Source organism: Dicentrarchus labrax, unplaced genomic scaffold, assembly GCF_905237075.1.
Source record: "Dicentrarchus labrax unplaced genomic scaffold, dlabrax2021, whole genome shotgun sequence".
Classification (NCBI taxonomy): Eukaryota; Metazoa; Chordata; class Actinopteri; family Moronidae; genus Dicentrarchus; species Dicentrarchus labrax.
Window position 1 is genome coordinate 6,860,222 of NW_026136702.1, and position 22,013 is coordinate 6,882,234.

General features: G+C 39.9%; 1 protein-coding gene across 4 annotated transcripts; it reads left to right on the forward strand.

Moving 5' to 3' along the window:
* The first annotated feature begins 1 nt into the window (after position 1).
* Positions 2 to 21,086, forward strand: tmem63ba (transmembrane protein 63Ba). 4 transcript variants are annotated; one of them, XM_051421919.1, is made up of 25 exons: positions 2 to 325; positions 941 to 958; positions 6,339 to 6,556; positions 6,834 to 6,913; positions 8,526 to 8,567; positions 9,739 to 9,829; positions 9,947 to 9,984; positions 10,091 to 10,233; positions 10,570 to 10,621; positions 10,735 to 10,843; positions 10,945 to 11,015; positions 11,978 to 12,058; positions 12,183 to 12,306; positions 13,130 to 13,263; positions 13,389 to 13,526; positions 13,876 to 14,029; positions 14,241 to 14,347; positions 14,475 to 14,561; positions 14,680 to 14,745; positions 15,039 to 15,201; positions 15,500 to 15,605; positions 15,768 to 15,935; positions 16,079 to 16,194; positions 16,276 to 16,344; positions 17,816 to 21,086. In XM_051421919.1, exons 3-25 carry the CDS (start codon positions 6,359 to 6,361, stop codon positions 17,993 to 17,995), a joined length of 2,517 nt encoding a protein of 838 aa, XP_051277879.1. In that variant the 5' UTR covers positions 2 to 325; positions 941 to 958; positions 6,339 to 6,358; the 3' UTR covers positions 17,996 to 21,086. The 4 variants fall into 4 exon arrangements, with proteins under 4 accessions (XP_051277879.1, XP_051277888.1, XP_051277898.1 ...); XM_051421928.1 differs by lacking the exon at positions 941 to 958 and having other exon boundaries at positions 8,529 to 8,567; XM_051421911.1 differs by lacking the exon at positions 941 to 958 and having other exon boundaries at positions 12 to 325.
* Positions 21,087 to 22,013: the final 927 nt, after the last annotated feature.

Genomic DNA, 22,013 nt, shown 5'->3' on the forward strand with positions numbered 1-22,013 from the left:
CCGACCGGTTCAGTTGGGACCTGTCTGTCGGTAAAGTAACAGCGAGACAGTTCTGCTCACAGCCCCCCTTGTTCAGGTTGAGCGTCGGTGTCGTGGCCGCCGAGGGGGAGGTCAAACGAAATATATTTTATTTATTTTTTTTTTCGTGGGGGGGAGGAAAGAAAGAAAGAAAGAAAGAAAGAAAGAAAGAAAAGAAAGAAAAAGTCTCCACCTGTTATTTGCTACATCGAAGGGGGGGCTAAGTTAGCTAGCGTGATCGTTACGGGCTGCTAGCTCACGTTAGCTGATTGTGTTTGTTTCTGCCCCTGCTGCGTATCATAGCGAGGTAAGTTGTTTTTCTTCTGGATTAACTGTGTATCTGTTGGGTGTTTCACGGCGAGCGCGTTTGGTTGTTCACTATAGTTGCGGCGGCTAGCCCTTAGCTACTCCCACTAGTAAACTTAATGGTTGTTGACTGAACAATAAACAAGTAAACATCCCCGTTATCATTAGCGGCTAACTGATCCGAGAGTTAACGAGTTCCAGCTAGTTTGCACAATTGGTCTAAGTTAGTGTTATTAAACGAAAGTAGGTTAGTTAGTAGGGAGGATTCTGTTTTGTTTTAAAATAGGTTACTGTGACATTCATTATTATTTTATAATTCGCCACAAGCCTGAGATTAAGTTCGCCTGCTGGTCCGAGGTTTTGGTTTCTTGTTTATTTAGTCACTGATCATGCTCCACTATTCGTGATAAGGCAGATCAATAGTGAATGGGTTTTTTTTTTTCCTTCAGATAATTACGAAATCTGTTTGCGTCTGTCTGCTGTTAGGTTTGTGCATGGACGTCGTGAGGAACCTAAAAGAGATAGTAGACAATGCAGCTGTAGTTTTACTGTCTGTCTTTGTATCTGTTGGACTCAGGCCAGTGTTTTGACATACCCTTTTTTTTTTTTTTTAAAGATAATCTGTGGACGATCAGTAAGTTAATTCCTAACATATCACAGCTATCTTACGCTTGTACTTGAGCTTTTATTGAGCTCTTGTAGGTAATATGCTTTATCATTGATAGATGACTAATGTGTCTACTTGAAGATAACCTATTAAGGGAGACACATGAGCTGGCTGCTAAGTCTTAATATTTTGAGTCATACTGTGGTAAGTGGCAATGCATATTGGTGGCAAGTCTTCCAAGAATAAGTATCAGTCTGATGTTACTTGTGGTCATACCGATTTCTTACTTGATGGAGGGGAAAAACCCAAAGGGCCTCAGTAGCTTGACTCAGCAAAGATTGACCCTTTTTGATTGGGTTACATTTTTTGTGAGCAGGCAATCATTGTATCTATCTAAAAGTATCTAAACACACCAGCTGATTGAAAAGTGATACCTTAAAACTGCCTCATTAGTCTAACCAGCTGACTAGACCTAACATTCGTAACACTGCAACCACACAACCTGTGGTACAGAGATGATGTGATTCATTGGTTTTATACCGGTGGTTAATACTCTTTGTTCTGCTGCGGATTTTGGATTAGAAGCTAGTAGCTGTGTATTTTATCAAGTGGCCGAAACTTTAATTTGTCGTCCATCTAATGTTAGTTTTAATATGCTCTTCTCTCTACTGTTGATTGAACATTTTTGAGTGATGTATGAATGAATCTGCAGACTAAGAGATTTTACCAGAACCTCATGTCATTTTTGTCCCTACTGTGTGTGTGTGTGTGTGTGTGTGTGTGTGTGTGGTCTTAATTTTACATACATGTTGTGACATGGTTATGAAACCGCACTCTGACATAATCACAATCTGTGATAATCAAAGATCAGGCACTGAGCACTGGTTAATATTTTACACGCTAATACCAACAAGGCTAATGTGTGCAAATCTGCATTATAATCCATCAGCATTGTTGGAGAATTCATGCCAAGTTTGATTTAGCTGTGTGGCAGAATTCCTATCTAGTAAAATATAAAGCAGGTTTGTGAATTCACAAGCTGAACAAGGCTCATAGTGGAATAGAAACAGTGTTCGCACACAGTGTTCTTGGACATGCAAGTAAAGTTTGATTACACAGGAACAAATGTATGTGGAAATTTGTAATTATTGTCCACAAGAACCAGGTGTCCACTAATTCTTTGTTTCTTGTTTTCCCATATGCTGATAAGTCTATCGCCGACCCTTTAAAATGTGACGATGTGTTTATCAAAGGCTTTATATATAAGGCCATTGTTTTGAACTAATGCTTGTAAATATCCGCCCCTGAGTTAATTTAGTTTTTCCTGTAAGTACAAGTGAATATCTCAGTAGAAACGTTAGTGGAGTTGGAACTTTTTTTTAATTTACTTCAGAGAGCACACAATATCTTCTACTTTAATAGAGTGGCCGGGCTGATTTAACTGACCACATTATAATAAATTACATATCACATTCAAGGTTTCCAAGCATAATCTGGATTATACGCTAGTATTAAAGATTGGAACAAAACCAGCCAATTGAATTTACTGTTGGCACCTAGTGTGTTTCCCTCCTTTTGTTAAATTTGGTTTTATTGAGTTTAGGAAAGCAAGGTGGAGCATGTCAAGTTGGTGTTTCTTTCTTGACAACTGCTAACCTAATTCATGACGACCCATTGTTTTTAACAAAGCCTGTTCAAATATTTAACTAACGAAGATTAAAGGAATAATGACTCATCTACCGACTGAAAACCAACGTAGATTTAAATGCACAAGGTCATGAATATGTGTGCTGTTGCTGATTGTAGATGGAAAGCATTAGTGTTGTGCATTAAAATGGAGGTACACTAAGCAGTTAAAAGGTCTGCGTCTGTATTATTAGCGTGCATGCAGCTGCTTGAATGAGGCGCAGTTTTGTATGCCGTTTTCCTTTCATTTGTCTTGGTAGGCGTTTTGCTCTGATATTGTTTGTCTAGCTAAAAAAAAAAATAAATTATCCCAGACAATTAGACAAACCACATTGATTTGCCTGCTTAAGCTGTAGAACAAACCGCACACTCGCTCCAGATTGAGTTTCAAATGGACAAGTATGGGATTTTCTCCCCCACTGCCTTCATCCCCTTTATGTTTATTTGTATTTTGAGAATGTGCTCCAGACTGATGGTACCATAGCAACTAGCATCAGGTGGAAAGGTGGCACAGTATTTCTGTACCGCTGAGTCATGCTTGTAATCACACAGTGCTGTTAAAAAATTGTTCTACACATTGAAATTATAGTTAAATCAAAATTTGTTTTAGACTAAGGCTATAGTTAATCAGCTAGGATTAGCAAAATACACAAACACACCCAATGTTGGATCAGGGCTTAATCACGTGACAATATTTATTCATATTTCATGTGACATGCTGCCTACATTTCATATTTAGGTTGTAGCTACATGTTTTTACTCTTGTTTTCTGTTCAGAAAAAAGGTTTACATCATGTTTAAGCCAGTAATATGTTTTTTTTAATATGTCATTCACTATTTAATGCCAGGACTCATGGTCCAAATTCATGTATCTCACTTTTAATAGCACTTTGAACAGACAACATGGGTCCCTGATTTGCTTGGATCATGCATGAGCATGCAGACGTCCTAAGGTGCGCTGCACAATATCGTACAGTCCTGTAATAAAAACCAGCTGTTGACTTGGCTCTACTCTGCCAATCAATTATAAGCTCCAGAAAGATAGGTGGCTTTATTGCAGTGTTATTGCTTTGTATTGTCTCCAACTGCTGTAAATTAAAAGCAAAGTGAAATACATGATGAGAACTTTTATTTTTTATTTAATTTTAGTATCTCTTTTTCCAAAATAAACTTAAAAAATAAGTTGTTTTTTTTTTGTAAAGTCGATGCTTTTCAGCAGCTGACTGAACTCTTGGATGTTAGCAGTACTCACAGACTTTTATATAGAATTTAACCGTAACGTACAAGCCCTGGGGAAACTGGTTGTTTTCACCGGCTCAATTGAAGTACTTAAACTTGCGTGATGCTGACTGCCTCACAGTGAAATACACTATGTGTAACCAGATGTTTTCCTTGATTCCTCAATCCGGATATTTATAGATGGATAGTGTATACTGTATATATTTTAATGCATATACTGGATATATTTTAAAGACACTTCTTCATTCAAAAAGACAATACTTGACAGTGTATTCTCATGACACTGACATTGCTGCCATGAGGTGGGCTTACTGTACCACGAGTGACATCCATAACGTAGGCGTTATATTAAGTTGTTTTTGTAATGTGCTTAAGTCCATTTCAAGATGTCGGCGTTGAATGTTAAACAGTCTGAACCGTGGCAGTGGGTCCAGGATGTGCAGCAGTGTTGTTGAAGGCACAGGGGGGTATGTTGTGTCCTCCTTGGGTTGAGACCGGTCCATTTGAACCCTGTGGTCTCTATCGGCTTATTGTTCAGCTCTGGCCGCGTCCCTCTCCAGTGATGTCACAGCATTCCAGGGAGCGGATAAATGAGTTAGTGTTAGGGCAGATGAGCAGCGGCGTGAATGCTGCTGGTAATAGTGGGTCGAAGGGCACAAGTGTAGCAGTGCAACTGTGCAAACACACTCGCCAGAACACCTACGCGCCTTCTCCAACCCCTTCGTTCAGTCAGAGTGAAATTCGAAACCTTACGTTGTTGGGAAATCGAGGCAATGCGATCAGGACAGGGCCAGATTTTGAAGGCTGGAGAAGCTATCACTCTTAAGTCCACTATGAACTCTGTTTTGTTTTGCCACTACTGAATGGATTGTTGTTGTTTGGGTGCGTCTTAAGCTTCTGCTGACATGTCAATAGATGACTATAGGTATTGATTCGATTGCAAGTGTTTTTATCTAAGCAGTTGTTTTGCCCTGCCCCTCATATCTGCTTTGGAGTTTAAATGGTCATTTAGGTCCATTTCCTCACCAAGAGCATCCCTGTTTGAGTCAATAATAATAATAATCATTCTTGGATTATTTTTCCAATCTGTTTGAATCCTTAAGGTTGGGAGTAAAGTGCTAAGATCGTTAGGGCTTATCCTTGGATCAGATTGTTATTGTTCAGATACATTTCTCTTAGGACTTATTAGGTCTCATACACTATTAATGTTTTGTCAATGTTTTGTCAATGTTTTCCATCATTAGCCTTCAGATAGCTTGCTAGATCAACTGCTTGTTGTCTCTTACTGAAATGCATCAGAGACCAGAGGGAAGAGTGAAAGGTAAGAGAATATGATGTGAGGCTTATCCAGCAGGGCACATCTTTTAGGCTTGATGCGTCAGAGTTAGACAGCCGACTCCCAAAGCTGTATTAAAAGTTTAATGGTTGTGTTCTTTTGTCCCAAACGTAGACTGCGTGGTTGAGTCACTGTTCTCGTCAAATCCCAATACCGGACGGTACACTGCAGTGTAAACAAGCTCAGGCAAGACAAAGCAAAATATGTACACCAGTGACTGTTGAAGAAATTTTAACTTAATCTTGTGAGCTAAAGACACAGATATTTTTCAGGTGAAGGGGGACAGAATGAGAACCAAAACAAGAGTGAATATTGGTCTATATTTCCTAGTTAACTAAAAACATATCTCAATATGATGCCAGTGTTGTTCTCTGTCACTGGATGGAGATTTGATTTGCCAGTCGGTACTGCAAATAGATTTTCACTTACTGCAGTTATTTTGTGCAACTATGTGTTTTTGGCACGTATATTGACCACAAACAAGGAACAATAAGTGTTTAATGGTTTAAAACAGTGTTTCAGTTGTGACGCATGTGATCAAAAGCAACGGCATGTGACTAGTGACAAGACAGAAGGTCAGTGATCTTTAAAATGCATTGTTATCATTACTGTAGAGCACGGGCAATCATCAATCATGTTCATCAAAGCGCCAGAATTTTTCTAAGCAGACACTGGGGGCTGAACTTTTGTTTTCATTTAGCCCATGACAGTGTGAACAGACTCCTAGAAAAACATGGGAAATCCATAATGAAGCTATATAAAACTAAAAAAAGGCTCTCCTTTGCCACCAATGAGGCAGTTCACTTAAGGGAGTTAATCAAATCAGTTATTGTTATGAGTCACCGTTATTGAACGGGGTTGCCAACTCTCCTAAGTTGACCGTGAGGCTCACAGCTGACAGCATGAAAAGAGGAAACTGACTCACTGACTCTTGGAAGACACGATTGATGTCCTCATTGTCTCTCTCTGCCGCTTTGCCGTTATCCGTTATTAATGTTTTTCCCCTGTGTGTGAAAATGGACGTGTGGCGTGAGGGCGTGCGATAGATGTCCATGATAGATACAGACAGTATGACCTATTACGCTAGAATGCAATAGTAATAATTACCATACTAAATGTTATAACACCTTTGTCTCTTCTTAACAGGTTGTCAAGATGCTGCAGTGATGCACAGAGTGTTGATATTAATGATGGCCACCGGGGCGGTGCAAGGATGCTCCGACTCAGAGAGCTGCCCGACGCCGTTGCCCAATTCCACCTCCAAGGACTACTGTTACTCAGCCCGAATTCGCAGTACAGTGCTCCAGGGCTTACCCTTTGGCGGTGTGCCTACTGTCCTTGCCCTTGACTTTATGTTCTTCTTGGTGAGTCCTCTATCAGTCAAATGGAGCGCCCACTTACTACAGCTGATTAGCACTATTTGCATCAAACAACAATATAGCCTTATCACGATGCAGTGCAAGCCCTTCAGTCTTTGTGCTTTCTTCACAACCCTTAGAATTGAGTTGAAATCCTTCAATGGGTGTGTTTTTAAATGATAAACACCTTCAAGCAGTTATGTAACTTTCATTCAGTAGCCCTCTGTATTGTAAATAAAGGGAGTAGAGGTGTTGACAGTCACTGTTTATTTTGTGCTTCTAGGGGCTGCTGGTGCTGTTCTCCTTCTTAAGAAAAGTAGCATGGGACTATGGGCGCCTGGCTCTGGTGACTGACGCTGACAGGTAATTAAAACACACTGATCCAGACTGGAAGGTCCAGTACCAAGGCTTTCTGATTTGTTAGGCCAACTTGCACTGATCAACTATGGTTGAAATTTGATATGTTTACTTTGCAGTCTCTTGTACTGAATACACAGTAGTGGTCAATAATTTGGTACACCCCATTGCCCAAAGTTAACTGCTAACCTCAATAACCTTCCAAAATGATCTTTTACCACCTAAAATAATTAATAATACATTTGTGATCATTAGTGTTAACCTAAACTTTTCTCCCTCTCTTACATACTAGTATTTGCGATCTGTCGTGAAGTGCAAAAAGAAGAATTTTGACAAACACACTGTTAGAAATCTTGATGATTGATCTTCATGTGATGCCAGGCTAGTTGCACACAGTTGGACGATAAATAACCCTGTATTGTTTGCCAGGGTTTGTACAGCGCTTTCTGTAGAGCCAGTTTGATAATGATTCGCCTATGGTAAGAAAGTGTACGTTGGTCTACGGGAACAAAATGTGACCAGTATTAAGCACTTGGTGGTTGTTCATTCTGGATGCCAGCTGAAAAAAAAAAAATTAATTTTCCGACCCTACAAGGGTGTTTCCCCAGACAGGAAGTCAGTGTCAGCAGTTTCCCTTTTAATGGCAATGATGCACTCTGACACTGTCCTGCTTTGTAACTTGTTACATGGTTTGTTCACTTTGACATAGACAGGCCAGACTGCTGTAGGAATAACCCTGAAATAGAGGAAGAAGAAACAAATGACTAGTAACTGTTATCAATTTAAATACCCCTTTAGATCCATTTCCCCATCCAGCCCCATGGACTCTAGCTCCCCATTATATATATATATAAGATGATGTGTTGCTAGATATATTGGGATAATTTGAGACTGATGTCTGCACACTGATTGAACGGTGATAATAGCCGCGGAAGTAGCCAAAAAGCGCCCGTCAACAGGGACTGATTCCACTGCTCCTTTTTTAAACCGGTACACCATGAGGTGAAAAAAGCAAACTGATCAAGTTAGGGCGAGCGGGAGATCAGATTGCTACAGACGCTTTTTTTGACTGTGAACCCTGGAAAGTACATGACACAGTGCTCCATCACCTACATCCCCTGCTGTGTCTGTGTGATGTTGCAGCTTCACTATTTTTGCAGCTGCATGTGAGCAGAGAATGGGGTTGCAGCATGGTGGGAGGATGAGAGGGGGGTGGCAGCATGGGACACTTTTGTAACAGACAGGAAATGTAGTGTTGTCTTATGACACTGTGCTGACTTGAGGTCAACGTCTGTCTTTTAAATTCTTGTAACTTCTGAAAAGTTCACTGGGAGGCTTGTTTAAGCATCACAAAGTGGTAATAAATGGTATCTGTTGTGGTTCCAGATACATAAGCCACGACTCAAATGAAATGAGTGAAAAGGTTATTATACCATAGGCCATGAACGCATTTATATGGCTGGATAATGTATACCAGAGTGAACAGAAGCCTTCATTGGTATGCCTGTGGTGTAATATGCTTCCCCAGTTTTTTTCTTAACTAGCACCCTTACTGGCCAACAGGGCCATCTCCTCTCAACTCAGCTGAATGGCTTTGTTTTGCTTCTCTTTTCACCAGAAGAGTGGATCAACGGTACAGTCGCCTGGATGATCGGGAATAGTATGTTATCTCTCCATATTGTAGCCTCACTCTTTTTCTTCTCTCCTTTCCCCTCTCTATAGTTAACATAACTTATAACTCTGGTTGACACTGCCCAGGCCGCTGTGGGTTTCAGCCGGTTTTTCACTCCTTTTTTTCCTCCTCCAGGCATTTCCTAGTGCCAGGCTCCTAATTATTCTCCCTGTCCTTGTCACTCTTGTATTTCTGCTGTTGGGTGTCCCTGTCCTCTCTTACTGTCCTAATCAGATCTGTGTGTGCTAATCTGTGTATTGACCTCTTTATGAAGCACCGACTACTTCTGTGTGAACACGCTTAATGAGCCGCACAGACAGGATGCTTACTCAGAGAGGTAATGCTTCCCTGATCTGTTGTTGTTCATAGACAGGCCCCAACATGGTGCACCTCCACTGTATCCTGTCTGCTTTAACTGAGATCCACCATTCCGACTTTCCACAGGAATGTGCGAGAGGAGGACTGATGGTGGATTACAGCCGCAGGCCCTCTCCTCATTCCATTACAGATCTCTTAGAGCCCTGGTTAACGTCATCCTTTCATGTAGTAGTGAACACTGAACCAGTGTTAGAATTCCAGCAGAGCCTTGGTCCTCCTCATATTTTACATTTTATAAATTGACCTGGAATGACCTGCCTGGTCAATCAAATTACAGTACATAATAAGGTCTTGATGCTGTTTTATATTCAGGAGAACCTGTAGCTCTGCTGGACAAACTCTATAAAAATCTACGTCTTGATGGTCACTGGGTTTCTGTTTCCTCTGTGAATGTTTTTCTGTAGAGCTTTGCCTTCTAACCTTTTATCGCAACCTTTCCTCTGACAGTGATGGTGTACTCAACCTGTGTAAAGTAGGCTCTTCACTCCTAATGCGACATGAAATGTGGCTGCAGAGATTGTTCCTGTGGTTGAGTGGTTTACCAACCCAAATCCTGTGTTCAGCCCACACAGGATAAACAGGGGTAAATCTCTTCAGTCCATTTCAGGGCATGTGTTTGTGTTTGTCTTTTGTGTTGTCAGCTATACTAATGGTATTCCTACTCTACTGTATTCCTACTCTACTGAGACACAAAGAACTAATATCCCCTTATAGTACATGTTGGTGTTGAGGTAGTTGTAGTGCAACATCATACAAATACTATGTGTTGTGTTTTCTGCAGTATGGCGTCTGCCATGACGTCAGACACACCAGAACGCTATGAGCGCCTCACCTCAGTTTCCAGCTCTGTGGACATTGAGCAGAGAGACACTGTAAGTATGCTGTTGTTATTGCAGGATAAAATATAATGTCTCATCTATGATATACTATATATGTTATGTGGTAACTGGTACAACACCTTCTCTGTTCTTTCTCTCGCTTTTGTTTAGGGCTTCTGCTCCTGGCTAACTGCCATCTTCCGCATCAAGTGAGTCAGACTACTCACAGCATATTGGAAATAAGAAAGTTGGTAGAACGTTGTTTTGAATTGCTCTTAAGTAGTAGTTCACTTTGTATCTGTGTTTTCTCTGTAGGGATGAGGAAATAAGGGAGAAGTGTGGTGAAGATGCAGTACATTACTTGTCCTTCCAGCGCCACATTATTGGCCTGCTGGTAGTGGTGGGTGTGCTCTCTGTGGGCATCATCTTGCCAGTTAACTTCTCGGGAAACCTACTTGGTGAGTCGATTTGGAATTTAGAAATTGAGTAGTAACTCAGTTCAGTCTCAGTTTTCCTTTCATTGTTTGACTAGATGATACTGTCTTGTCACTGTTTGTTTTTGCTGTTTTTGTCTTCTGACTGAAACTGCCTTCCCATGACCAAAAGTATACAAGGCTCTGCAACCTTTTCTTAACACCCAAAGAATTGTTGTAAACTTTGTTAAGACATGTACAGAACTGTATAATGTAACATTATTTTATTATGTCAAATAATAACACACCAAGTTAATATGTTGAATGAATTGTATGTGATTAACAAGTGATTATCTTTTTTTATTTAATTTTTTTCTACAGAAAACAATGCCTATAGTTTTGGGCGAACCACTATCGCAAATTTGGATGCAGCGTGAGTAATTCATATACCACTACTTTATTATAGATATATTATACACTGTTCTTTGAGGCCTTATGTTGAGTCCCCCCTTTCTAATGCTGTCACTTTGCCCTTTATTTCCTCAGTAATACACTACTGTGGCTGCATACCACCTTTGCGTTTCTCTACCTGTTACTGACGGTGTACAGCATGAGACGGCACACCTCCAAAATGCACTACAAGGAGGATGACATGGTGGGTGGCATGGCTTCAGAAAATGGCTTTTTTTTTATACACTCCTTGCACATAGGTCAGATGTTGTTGGTAATAATTTATCTGTCTTCATTTCCATGCAGGTGAAACGCACTTTATTTGTCAATGGAATCTCCAAATACGCAGAGGAGTCTGAGATAAAGCAACACTTTGAGTAAGCACTATCCAGGATCACTGGGATCCTGGCGCCACAGTTAATATCTCACAACGCTTAAATCTGTCTGCTCATAAAAATGATACACTGCTCTGTCGACATGGCACGAAGTTGTGCAGTAACTGTATTAAGGTGTATGAGGGCCATGCCTTTTCCTGTTAAAAGCAGCTGCCCTGTCCTGGCGCATATGTTTGGAATCAGACAATGACAGGCCTATATGTGTAATTGTCCATAATAGAAGTCAGATGAGCAGGAGCATGCGTCATGTGTCAAGATGGTTGAAGACCAGAGGAGGGGGTGTTTGGCTCAACTCCCAGTCAGCTAAATAGTATTAACCAGAAAAAAAGACACTTCCATTTAGGGCTGGGCGATATGGCTTAAAAATAAAATCTCCGATTTTTTCACACCAAACCCGATTTACGGTTGATTTTTTTGTAGACTGTTTTTTAGCGGGTGTTTGTGGGCTGCGGTCCTGTATATCTCGCAGAGAGCAACATTTCTCCCACTCGGCTGCATGCCTCTGCTTGAGGTGCTGGAATAAATTCGTCGTACTGCTACCTTTGGTTGCAACAGCTTTCAAACAGACTTTGCAGTGGGTCGTGGTTCGTTCGCTGTCGGATGCCTTTTTTGGGGACAAGCTCATCCTGGCTTGCCGCCGTGTTGTGTGTATCTGTAGAGAGGCGGGGGGAGGGGTCAGTGCACTCTGACCTACGGGAGCCCAAAGGGAGCGCCGGTGTTGTGGAAGTTCAAGAGAAAACCGATTTTTACTAAAAATGAATCATGTTTAACTACGAATTCGAATTAATCGATAAAATCGATTTATCGCCCAGCCCTACTTCCAGTATAAAAGAAAAACTATGAAAGCCTTTTCTATTTGTGCCTGTTTTCTTTCTAATATTCTACTGTCTGCATTTGTGCTTTTTCAACATTCTTACTTCTCCCTTCCTGCCATTTTGTCATAGGCATGCATATGAAAACTGTGTTGTACTGGAAGCTCGTATCTGTTACAATGTGGCCAGGCTGATGTATCTGAACTCTGAGAGGTAACAATGTTTTAACCATAAGTGTCTGATTGTGTGCATTTGCCCTGGGGGCTGTACTTTTGAAGACTTTCATTGGCTCAAGGACCTGAGCCTCAGTCTGACACAGCTGATGTTTTGCATGCAGGAAGAAGACAGAGCGCAGCAAGAAATTCTTCCTTGACCTGCAGGCCAAGGAGCACATTACCACCATGATCAATCCGAAACCCTGTGGACACCTTTGCTGTTGCATAATCAAAGGCTGTGAGCAGGTCAGACATATTTTAGCTTTATCTCAAAACAACACACTACTGAAACCTGTTTACAGGATGATACTAGCAGTGTATTTAAGGGGAAGATAAAGAAGGCATTTATCTGATTTAACGCTACACTTAAAGATTAATGTGGGGAATCAGGCTAAGCAGGAAAAAAACATATGAACAGTGTAACATGCCAGTACCTGCTCATAGAAAAGCCAGCAAACCATATATTGTCGCATTATCAGTAACCCACATCTGAACATAATTTTGTATATTGTAGCCTATATTTTTGTTTCCGTCAGAATGCTCCTTGTACTGTATATGGCTATACTGTAAACATGCATTATTGGTAACAATGCTAGCTGCTTGTATATAGCTGCAAGGTCATGTGACACGTGCTAAATCGTTGGATGAGGTAAACGGATTAATTTAACTACATAAATGGAAGAATTTTGCGGTTTCTTTTGATAAAATCAAATTGGCCATACCCATCTCATTAGTGAACTGAAGCACAATTCTGATCTTTTTATAGCAAATTTTTCTGAGGTCTTAGTCTTGTGTGTGTTGTTTTTTTTATTTCCTTTATTTATGGATCTGCAAATCACATTGAGTAAAAGGGTTCCATGAGTTTAAAACCCAAGATGGACAACAAATAACATTCAAAATTACACCAAAAATGAACAACTTTTCTTAGCCTGTTGCTGTTTCACAATATTAACTACTGATCTATACTGTTATTACATAACTAAAATCAACTCATGTTGTCATGATTTTTGTTTTTTGAACTAAAAACAAACATCACAGAGTCTGACTTATATTTCAATGGTGTTCACAGGAAGAGGCAGTGAGCTACTATACCAAGCTGGAGTCACAACTAAAAGATGAGTACAGGAAGGAGAGAGAAAAGCTTAACAGGAAGCCCTTAGGAATGGCCTTTGTCACCTTCCAGAACGAGTCCATAACCGCCATGTAAGTACATTTACATGTGGTAACTGGTAATTTGTTAGTGTGACATTGGTTTTTAATTTGATGATTACTTAACTCTTGACCCATTGTAATGTATGTTCTTTGTTTGGGTGGATGTTTCTTTCCAGAATCTTGAAGGACTTTAATGCTTGCAAGTGTCAGGGCTGTCACTGTCGTCGGGAGCCCAAGAGCTCTCAATTCAGCGGCAAGCTCCACACACAAAACTGGACCGTCAACTACGCCCCTGATCCACAAAACGTCTACTGGTAAGAAAACAGTCAGGTCACATATTCTGTCCACAAACTGCAAACTGGGCTGCATACACATTTTTTTTGTGGTTATCAATTACATAACTGCAACCATTGGAAAGGGCGGTTACATTTTGGCAAATCGCAAATACCCAAAGGGAATTCTACAAACACAGACTTGTTAATGTGTGATGCTGTATCAGATTGAGTAATAATTTATTCTTCAGACCACTTTGAAGCAACTTTCTCTCTCTCAGATGACAAACCGTTTTTTGAGCTGCAGTATCAGTTTACTGGCCAGCTGTGTCCATAACTGCGGGTCTTCGCCCAGTGTCAATCTAACCGCTACATAACCTTCATCCCACAGGGAGCATCTGTCAGTGGGAGGATTCTCCTGGTGGATCCGCTGCTTGATCATCAACATTGTCCTCTTCATCCTCCTCTTCTTTCTCACCACACCGGCCATCATCATCTCCACCATGGACAAGTTCAATGTTACCAAACCAGTGGAGTACCTAAATGTGAGTGTAGAACATTTTACAGACGCTTTCTGTTGGATTTTCTTTCTGAATTCATTTTTTTTTTTCGGTAAAGGATCTGTTCAGGCATCTTTATCATTGCCATACTGAGCGTTTATGTCCATGCCATCACAAGTCTGCATGCTGTTGCAGAGGCCCAGGAATTCACCACTCATTTTCCTGACACAACATGTCTCTCTGATCTGTCCTCCAGAATCCAATCATCACCCAGTTCTTCCCTACTCTCCTTTTGTGGTCCTTCTCCGCCCTACTTCCTACCATTGTCTACTACTCTGCGTTCTTCGAAGCCCACTGGACACGGTATGGTTTACACTTCCTGTCGTCAATAGTCCAATATATTCATGTTGTCTTTATTGCTATTTCAGGTTGTTTGGCTGTGTTCTGTCTGTTTTTTTTAACATGTGAATATTTCCTTTGTCCTTTATAGGTCAGGAGAGAACAGGACCACAATGCATAAATGCTACACTTTCTTGATCTTTATGGTCTTGTTGCTGCCCTCTCTAGGACTCAGCAGGTATCAGATGTTTTTGATTTCTGCCCTGCAACATGATAAAATGTAAAGCTATACATACATTTGTTCTTGTCAGACTAAATCTTTGAGCTGATTCTTTTCTTTCCTTGTGTTTCTGCAGTTTGGATGTTTTCTTCCGCTGGCTTTTTGACAGAAGATTCTTGGCAGATGCAAAAGTGAGATTTGAGTAAGTAGAATAATTTTATGTTTCCATACAACTCAGAACAAAGCAGAAAAGCGAGATGAAAGGTCTGTAAATATACAGTGCAAAGTGTCCACTTTCTTTGGTACCATATCTAGTTTAAATATATTGTGAAGAACCATTATTTGAAGCTAATTTTAATTATTTAGCAATACCCCAACTAGGTCTCATATACTTAAATTAATTTGGATTTAAACTGGCTTCTGCAATAATGCATTTTCAGTGTGAGTCTGACCTCAGTCTTGAGTGATAGTGACTTTTTTTCTTTGCCCTTTTAGGTGTGTGTTCCTTCCTGACAACGGAGCCTTCTTCGTGAACTATGTCATTGCGTCTGCATTCATTGGTAATGCCATGGACCTGCTGAGGATCCCCGGCCTACTTATGTACATGATCCGCCTCTGCCTGGCCCGCTCTGCAGCAGAGAGGAGGAACGTCAAGAGGGTTAGTGTGTCCCTGCTTAGTAGTAATTAATTGCTGGTTATGATTTCTCTCTTATATAAACTTATACTATAAAACTGAATGGGGACTGAATATTCTCACTGTTGAGCACATGCCAAATTTAGCAGCTAAAATCAGCAGTCCAAGTTTAATGTCACAAAATACATAATGTCAATAAAATCTCCTCTAGGATTTTAGGTTGGGGAAAATAAAATGTGTGTTAATCAGCTTAACAAAATATATTCAAATGATGTTTAGATTTGGTATTTTCTTTAATATCATATCATTGTGTCTTTAATAGCACCAAGCTTATGAGTTCCAGTTCGGGGCTGCTTACGCCTGGATGATGTGTGTCTTCACCGTGGTTATGACCTACAGTATCACCTGCCCAATCATCGTCCCTTTTGGTGAGTTCTGCTGGGTTGCTGCTGTTTCATATCAAGATAGTGTGCAGTATAAACACACAGTGGGCAGGGAGCATTCAGTGGTTCTGTTCGCCACACAGAAGCTCTTCAGCAGGCCTAATTGGATTAGATCCACTAATTATTTTATCTCCCTCCTCTGTGCAGGACTGATGTACATGCTACTAAAGCACCTAGCGGACAGGTACAACATGTACTACGCCTATCTGCCATCCAAACTGGACAAGAAGATCCATTCTGGAGCTGTCAACCAAGTGGTGGCCGCTCCCATTCTCTGCCTTTTTTGGCTTCTGTTCTTCTCCACTGTTCGCTCTGGTAAGATGAGCACTCCATCTACAGGCCTCTGATGTCCTAACATGTGCCCAAATTTATTTACAGTTCGTCTGCCACTTTGTCTGAAGCATCATTAAGTACAAGCACCTGTTACACGAGTGTCCCTCCACTTTCTTTCCCCCCAGGTTTTTCAGCTGCAACATCCATGTTCACGTTCGTAGTTTTGATCATCACAATCATTATCTGCCTCTCACATGTCTGCTTCGGACATTTTAAGTATCTCAGTGCTCACAACTACAAGGTGATTTATATTAAATTCAACAGTATTTCAGACCAGCATTATATTCAACTGCTTATGTTAAATGCATGTTTTCTGTCCTAGATTGACACCCAGACGGACGGGTTGGTGAATGGGCGTCCAGTGTGCATGCCTGCCTCCAACAAGGCAGCAGTATGTATTCAGTCTTGTTTATTTTATAACAATATGAGCTTCAGGATCAAACATTGGAAGAATATAGGGCATATAGCTAAAGCTTGTGGCTGCTGACCACAACAGCAAAAGTCAAAGTGGGTTGCACACTTGTAGTTCTTATGTGAAAACTTTGACCACAAGGTCTTTTGTCAAAGCATAAAGTCAAACAGTTGTAGCTTAATAGATCACATATGAAAGGTTGAATTTATTAAATACAAACTGACACTTTAATGATGGCATAACACCCAACTTTAGTCTGATTTATACTTTTGCGTCTAATCGGTGCGGCATAATCTCGTAGGTCGTATGCTACACCGTATCCTTATGTGTACCTTCCCATAAATGTAACTACACATTGCGGTGACTGCAACAACTGTGGTTGGTCCACTTGGTGTGCATTGTCTGAGAATGGGAAGTGACTCATGTAAAACCCAGATGAGTTAATAATGCTGTTTGAAAATCCCTTTTTAAACATACACACACATTCTCAGACAAGTGTGTCCTCACACACAGACAAACAGGCACACATGGGACGTTGCCTCACTGCATGACATGCATCTTGTCTGTCCCCTCATATTCCCTTGTCCTTTCGTTTCACGGGCGGCGAGGGGGAAAAACGAAGCTTGGAAAACACCAGACAGATTGTGGAGCGAGACAAGGGAGAGTTTCAGTTTTAGTCAAAAATCAATACAGTAGCATAGAATCCCTGATGCCAAGTAGCGTTTAGCAGAGCTATTTGAAGAGCAACTGTGACACGAGCATAAATAGAAGCACAAGTATAAATGCTCTTAACTGTATAGGTAACAGTAATGGATTACGGTGTATGCTCTTCATAGAGACGACGTACAACATGTATAACTCAGCCTTTAGGACCCAAATACAGCAGAAAAATCCCTCCATATGTACACAAGAACACAACAGATTATTTTAAAAGATTGTTTCTTGGGCTTTTTATTGCCTTTTATTTTGACAGAGCAGCTGAAGAGTGACAGGAAAGTGGTGAGAAAGAGAGAGAGAGGTTTGACATGCAGCAAAGGGCAACAGGTTGGAATTGAACCTGGGCCGCTGCAGTAAGGAGTCAGCCTTAGTACATTGGGCACATGCTCAACCAGGTGAGCTACCAGGGCAAAAAAGTTGAGAAAATAAAATAAGGATGGAGCAAAAAGGTAGAGATCAGTGTTTTTGTTTGTTGAGAAAATGCAACAAGAGAGGGTTTATTAAATATTTTAGACAAGCATTCATCCGTTTAAGATATTTTATGTAATATTTTAGCCAAATGAGTCTAATTGGTTTCCCTCAATTTCTGCAATATTTTGTAATCAACTTTTTTTTTTTTTTTTTAACTTCAGTGGTATTAAATGTATGACTTCTTTTTAATGGAATACTGTTTACTTTAAAAAAAAAAAATCCTTTCAAACTTTGAAATTCTATATCTTTTTCTCCCCTACAGCAAATGTACATTGCTCAGGTACTTCAAGACCCAAATTCAGAGGAGGCTGGTTCAGGCAGTGGCGAGGAAGACGGCCAGGGGTCCTCGCAGGACGAGGAAATAATCAATGTCGAAAATGGCCTAAATGAGGACTTCCAGTCTGGTGAGGACAGCCTCATTGATAATGAAGTGCGGCACTGATACTCCCTGGAACAGAAAAATAAAAATTCCCTAAGTTTAACTGGAGGAGTGCACTGAATATGTGAATTAAACCAGGAACTGAACCAACAGTTCTCCAAAGCATCTCAGCCTCCATGGAGGGACTCTACACTAACATAAGCACACTATCTACTAAGGATTAAATGGATTGTCGCTCAAGGACTCCTCACTGGGTCTCACCAAACAACGTCTTCTGTCTGTGTACCTGCAGAGGGAATCTACTCTGACAATGCAGCAGGGCAGCAACATCCTACTGTCCTGATAAAGCTCAAGACATCCCGAAACACTGCACATGGACCCTTGAAAGAAAGACACTAATGCACAAATGAAGAATATTTTGCCTTGTCTTGTAAGGGGATTGATATTCTGGTATTTCCTTAACATTATTGCACTTGAAAAAGAGGACCTGTCCTATAAGCTCGAGTTTCACTAAGGTACTGTAGTACAGCATGCCTTCAAGTTCAAACGGTGGAGGGATTTTCCTGTGATCCTTTGTCAGTATCTCTAATTGTCTGCACTACTGTATATGCTTCCCCTCAATAAGCAGCTGGCACTGGGGGAGAAACAGGAGTTTTCCACTCTACCAGATAGCTTGGTCTGTGCTGATGTGATGGTCTCAAAATGGTTCTTCCAATTCCATAGAAGCCTTTCAACAACAAAAAAAGAAAGAAATCATTGCTACTAACACTCCTCGCTTTGACACTGTACAGCTACAAAACTCTGGATTTGTAAAATAGCCTTTTTTGACATGGTATTTATTTGTAGGCATTGAATTTTAAATGCTACCAAGCTTGATATACCCCTAAACTGTTGAAGAAGATAATTAATATCTTGGCACATTACATTAATTATGATCTTTTTAGACGTTCAGTCTCTGAGCCTTTGTTGGGACTTGCTGTTGGACTGCTGCTACTGATGCTGCCCCAGTAGGGGGAGATCCTTGCACAGCTGCTGCAGGGGGACTGGAGGCCAGGAGCCTGCTGATCCTTTTGTGTTGCTCAGAGGATGAAGAGAAAGGCCTTTTTGAGTTTTTTTTTTTTTTTTTTTTTGGGTCAGTTTCAGATGATACTTATTGTGACTGGTTCTCTATATCTGTTGTTCTCATTTGTATCTTATTTGACCATATGTTTACGTCTTTATGTAAAGATTTTGAAATTAGCATTCAGTTAAGGTGTCTACTGATAGTTTTATGAATGAGCTAATCTATATTTTATCACTCGGCCCTCTTCAAGTCCTCTTCACTGCTAACCTTTATGTAGACACTTGGTAAAGTAGGTAGCATATTGTAAGTTCCAGTGGCCATTGAGCATTGTTACAGTTTCCCATTTGCCAGTACTCAATGCCGAGTTGTAGATTGTTTTAACTCAAATTGCGCAATTTTGGTGATAACATATCAGCTATGGCTAGGCCACTCAAGAGACTTACACCTGTGGATCAGATCTATGTTCTAGTCACTCATTTTCAAACTTTAGCTTTATGCAATTCAAAACCACTTTGCCCTCCCGACATTTAAAACAAAATATAAGATATATTCATAATTTTCCTTCCATTCGTTGTTATGAAGTAATAAGTGATAGACTTACACAGTTGTTGGTTCCATGTGCAGATCGAGTTACTAGCTTTGTAAGGCCTCTGCCAAGAGCAATAGCCATGCACTACAACTCCACACTTGATCATGAAACATGTAGATTAAAGGTTTAACATATTTTAGATCTGCCTCAACCATATTAACCCGCTTCTTTTCAGGTATCAGGAAGGCAAAAATACATACTTTAAAAAACGCTAAGTAACAAATTATAATGTCAAAATGCAGTTCCCACACACTTACGACCTTACTCAGGATTTATCAAGCTTCTTGTTTCTGTCATTTCCTTTCTTCCATAGTCAAGACAACACTATGTGCCGCCCCATTAAACACAAATAAGATTGTTGGTAAAGCAAGGCGAAGTGCTGCAGACACAGTACCACTACAGTCTGTCACTGTGGACCATTGATTATTATTGGACCATAATATGAAACACGTCTTGTCCAGCTGCTCAGAGAACCATTGCGGGAAATGTGCACTAATCTTACTTTCACTTAAATGATTGACAGAGAAGGGCACGCTCCCTGTGGGCGGGTGCAATGACGACAATGGTGAACCTAAACTGTTTCCATAATTTGTTCATGGATATATTCGCACCACATATGACTATATAATTATGGTACTAACAAGACAATTGTTTGACACCATTGAGTCTGGTGCTCTTCTAGTCATGATAAGGTGATTTTATACTTTATACCTCTTAATTTTTATACCTCCGAGATGTCTTGAAATCTCTGAATGTGTCCTGTCAAAATAACGTATACTGTCCAGCTCTGAGGGAGATACTTAAAAAAAAATAATTCTCATCTTGTCTAACAACTCCAGTGCTTAAACGCTGAATGTAGATTAATTCCACGACTTTTGGTAATATGAAAGTGGCTTAAGTAATCGTGTGATTGCTGTATTTAAACAGCTTCAAAAGGAGTGTTCATTAGCTAACCAGAAATTGTATGTTTTATACTGTAAAATAATTTACTGGTGTCCAGTCCCATGTCGTGGCATTTCATTAGAGTACAGATCTACAGGCTGATGGTTGAAATTATTTCCAGTAGTCTTGTGCTAAATTCCAAGTCTAGGATCCTCAGTTTATTTTAGAGTATCTTCATAAGATCTGCATAGACAGCAGGACTCACTGGAAATAAATGGATTGTTGTTGGAGGGCTGTAAACAGCCAAGCACTCTCTAATAGAAGTTCTCAGTTTGTTTCTATAATGTATTCAGAAAGGGTAGTAAGATGTGTCTGCGCCTGAAAACTGTGCACAATTAGAATGTGTTTTTGTCTGCTTTGCTTCTTTTTCTTTTTTTCTTTTTCTTTTTTTTTTTAGTTTTACATATTTCTAGATAGGAAGAGTAACAATGGCAGATCTCAGCATTTGACTGTGTCATTTTATTATTATCTCCAAAGGGCTGTCTGTACAACAGATATATACTGAATATATCTGTACTTTCCCCCCCAGCTCTTTGAACAATAAATCTGTATTTAATCAAGTTTGTTGACTATATGAGTTGTTTTTTTAACTATCCCCTGGCACATAGTCACTTAAAGGGACAACATATAACTTTTAAAAGAAGAAATAACACATCAAAAGCTGTTAGATAACAGATAATAATTTTTTTTGCTGCTACAGCTTTACTTGGTCTGGTAAGAGCAGCAGCTTCTGGTGGCTAATGTTAACAATCTGATGATACATGTTGTCGTGTAATGGATATTCAGTGTGTCCCCGGACTATACCACATTTTCTACAGTCGCTGCCAGTTCATTTTCATACAGACTTTAAGATCTCAAGATTTACTACCCACAGTTTATTTATTTAAAGCTGCAAGCACCGCCTCTATTGCATTTGTGCATTGCATTATGGGAGAATACTGTCTATGAGCAGCACACTGAAAAATCAAACATATTTAGTATGCGGAGTATACTTAATGTCACTTTTACAGTGGGAGTACATGTAACTGAGTTATGTAATCTGGATACAGAAAAAGGCATAGTTCATCAGTTACAGGAAAAAAAGATTAGATCAGATAACAGTTACATTTAGTAAAATTATTATTGAATTATTAGAATTTTAATTGATATTAATTAATTTTAAAATACACCATTCCAGCTGTGAATGTGGTCCATAGGCCACTGCCTAATTTGCTTCATTAAAAGCAAGATTATTTTTTTAATAATAAAAATCTTGGTTTCTGCATTTTCAGGCTAATGTACATGTATAATATACAGGTTATATTGTACTGTTTAATATAGACTATTGATCACCTTATTGATATTTTTATATTTGGTTTTGCAGTAATGCAAAAGTGACAGAAGGTGATGTTTGTTTAATATTGTGATACTTGGATCAGGTTACTAAATCCATTTTTAACAAGTAATTAGTCATTGTATTGATTACATTTTGTAATGTAGTAGAAATA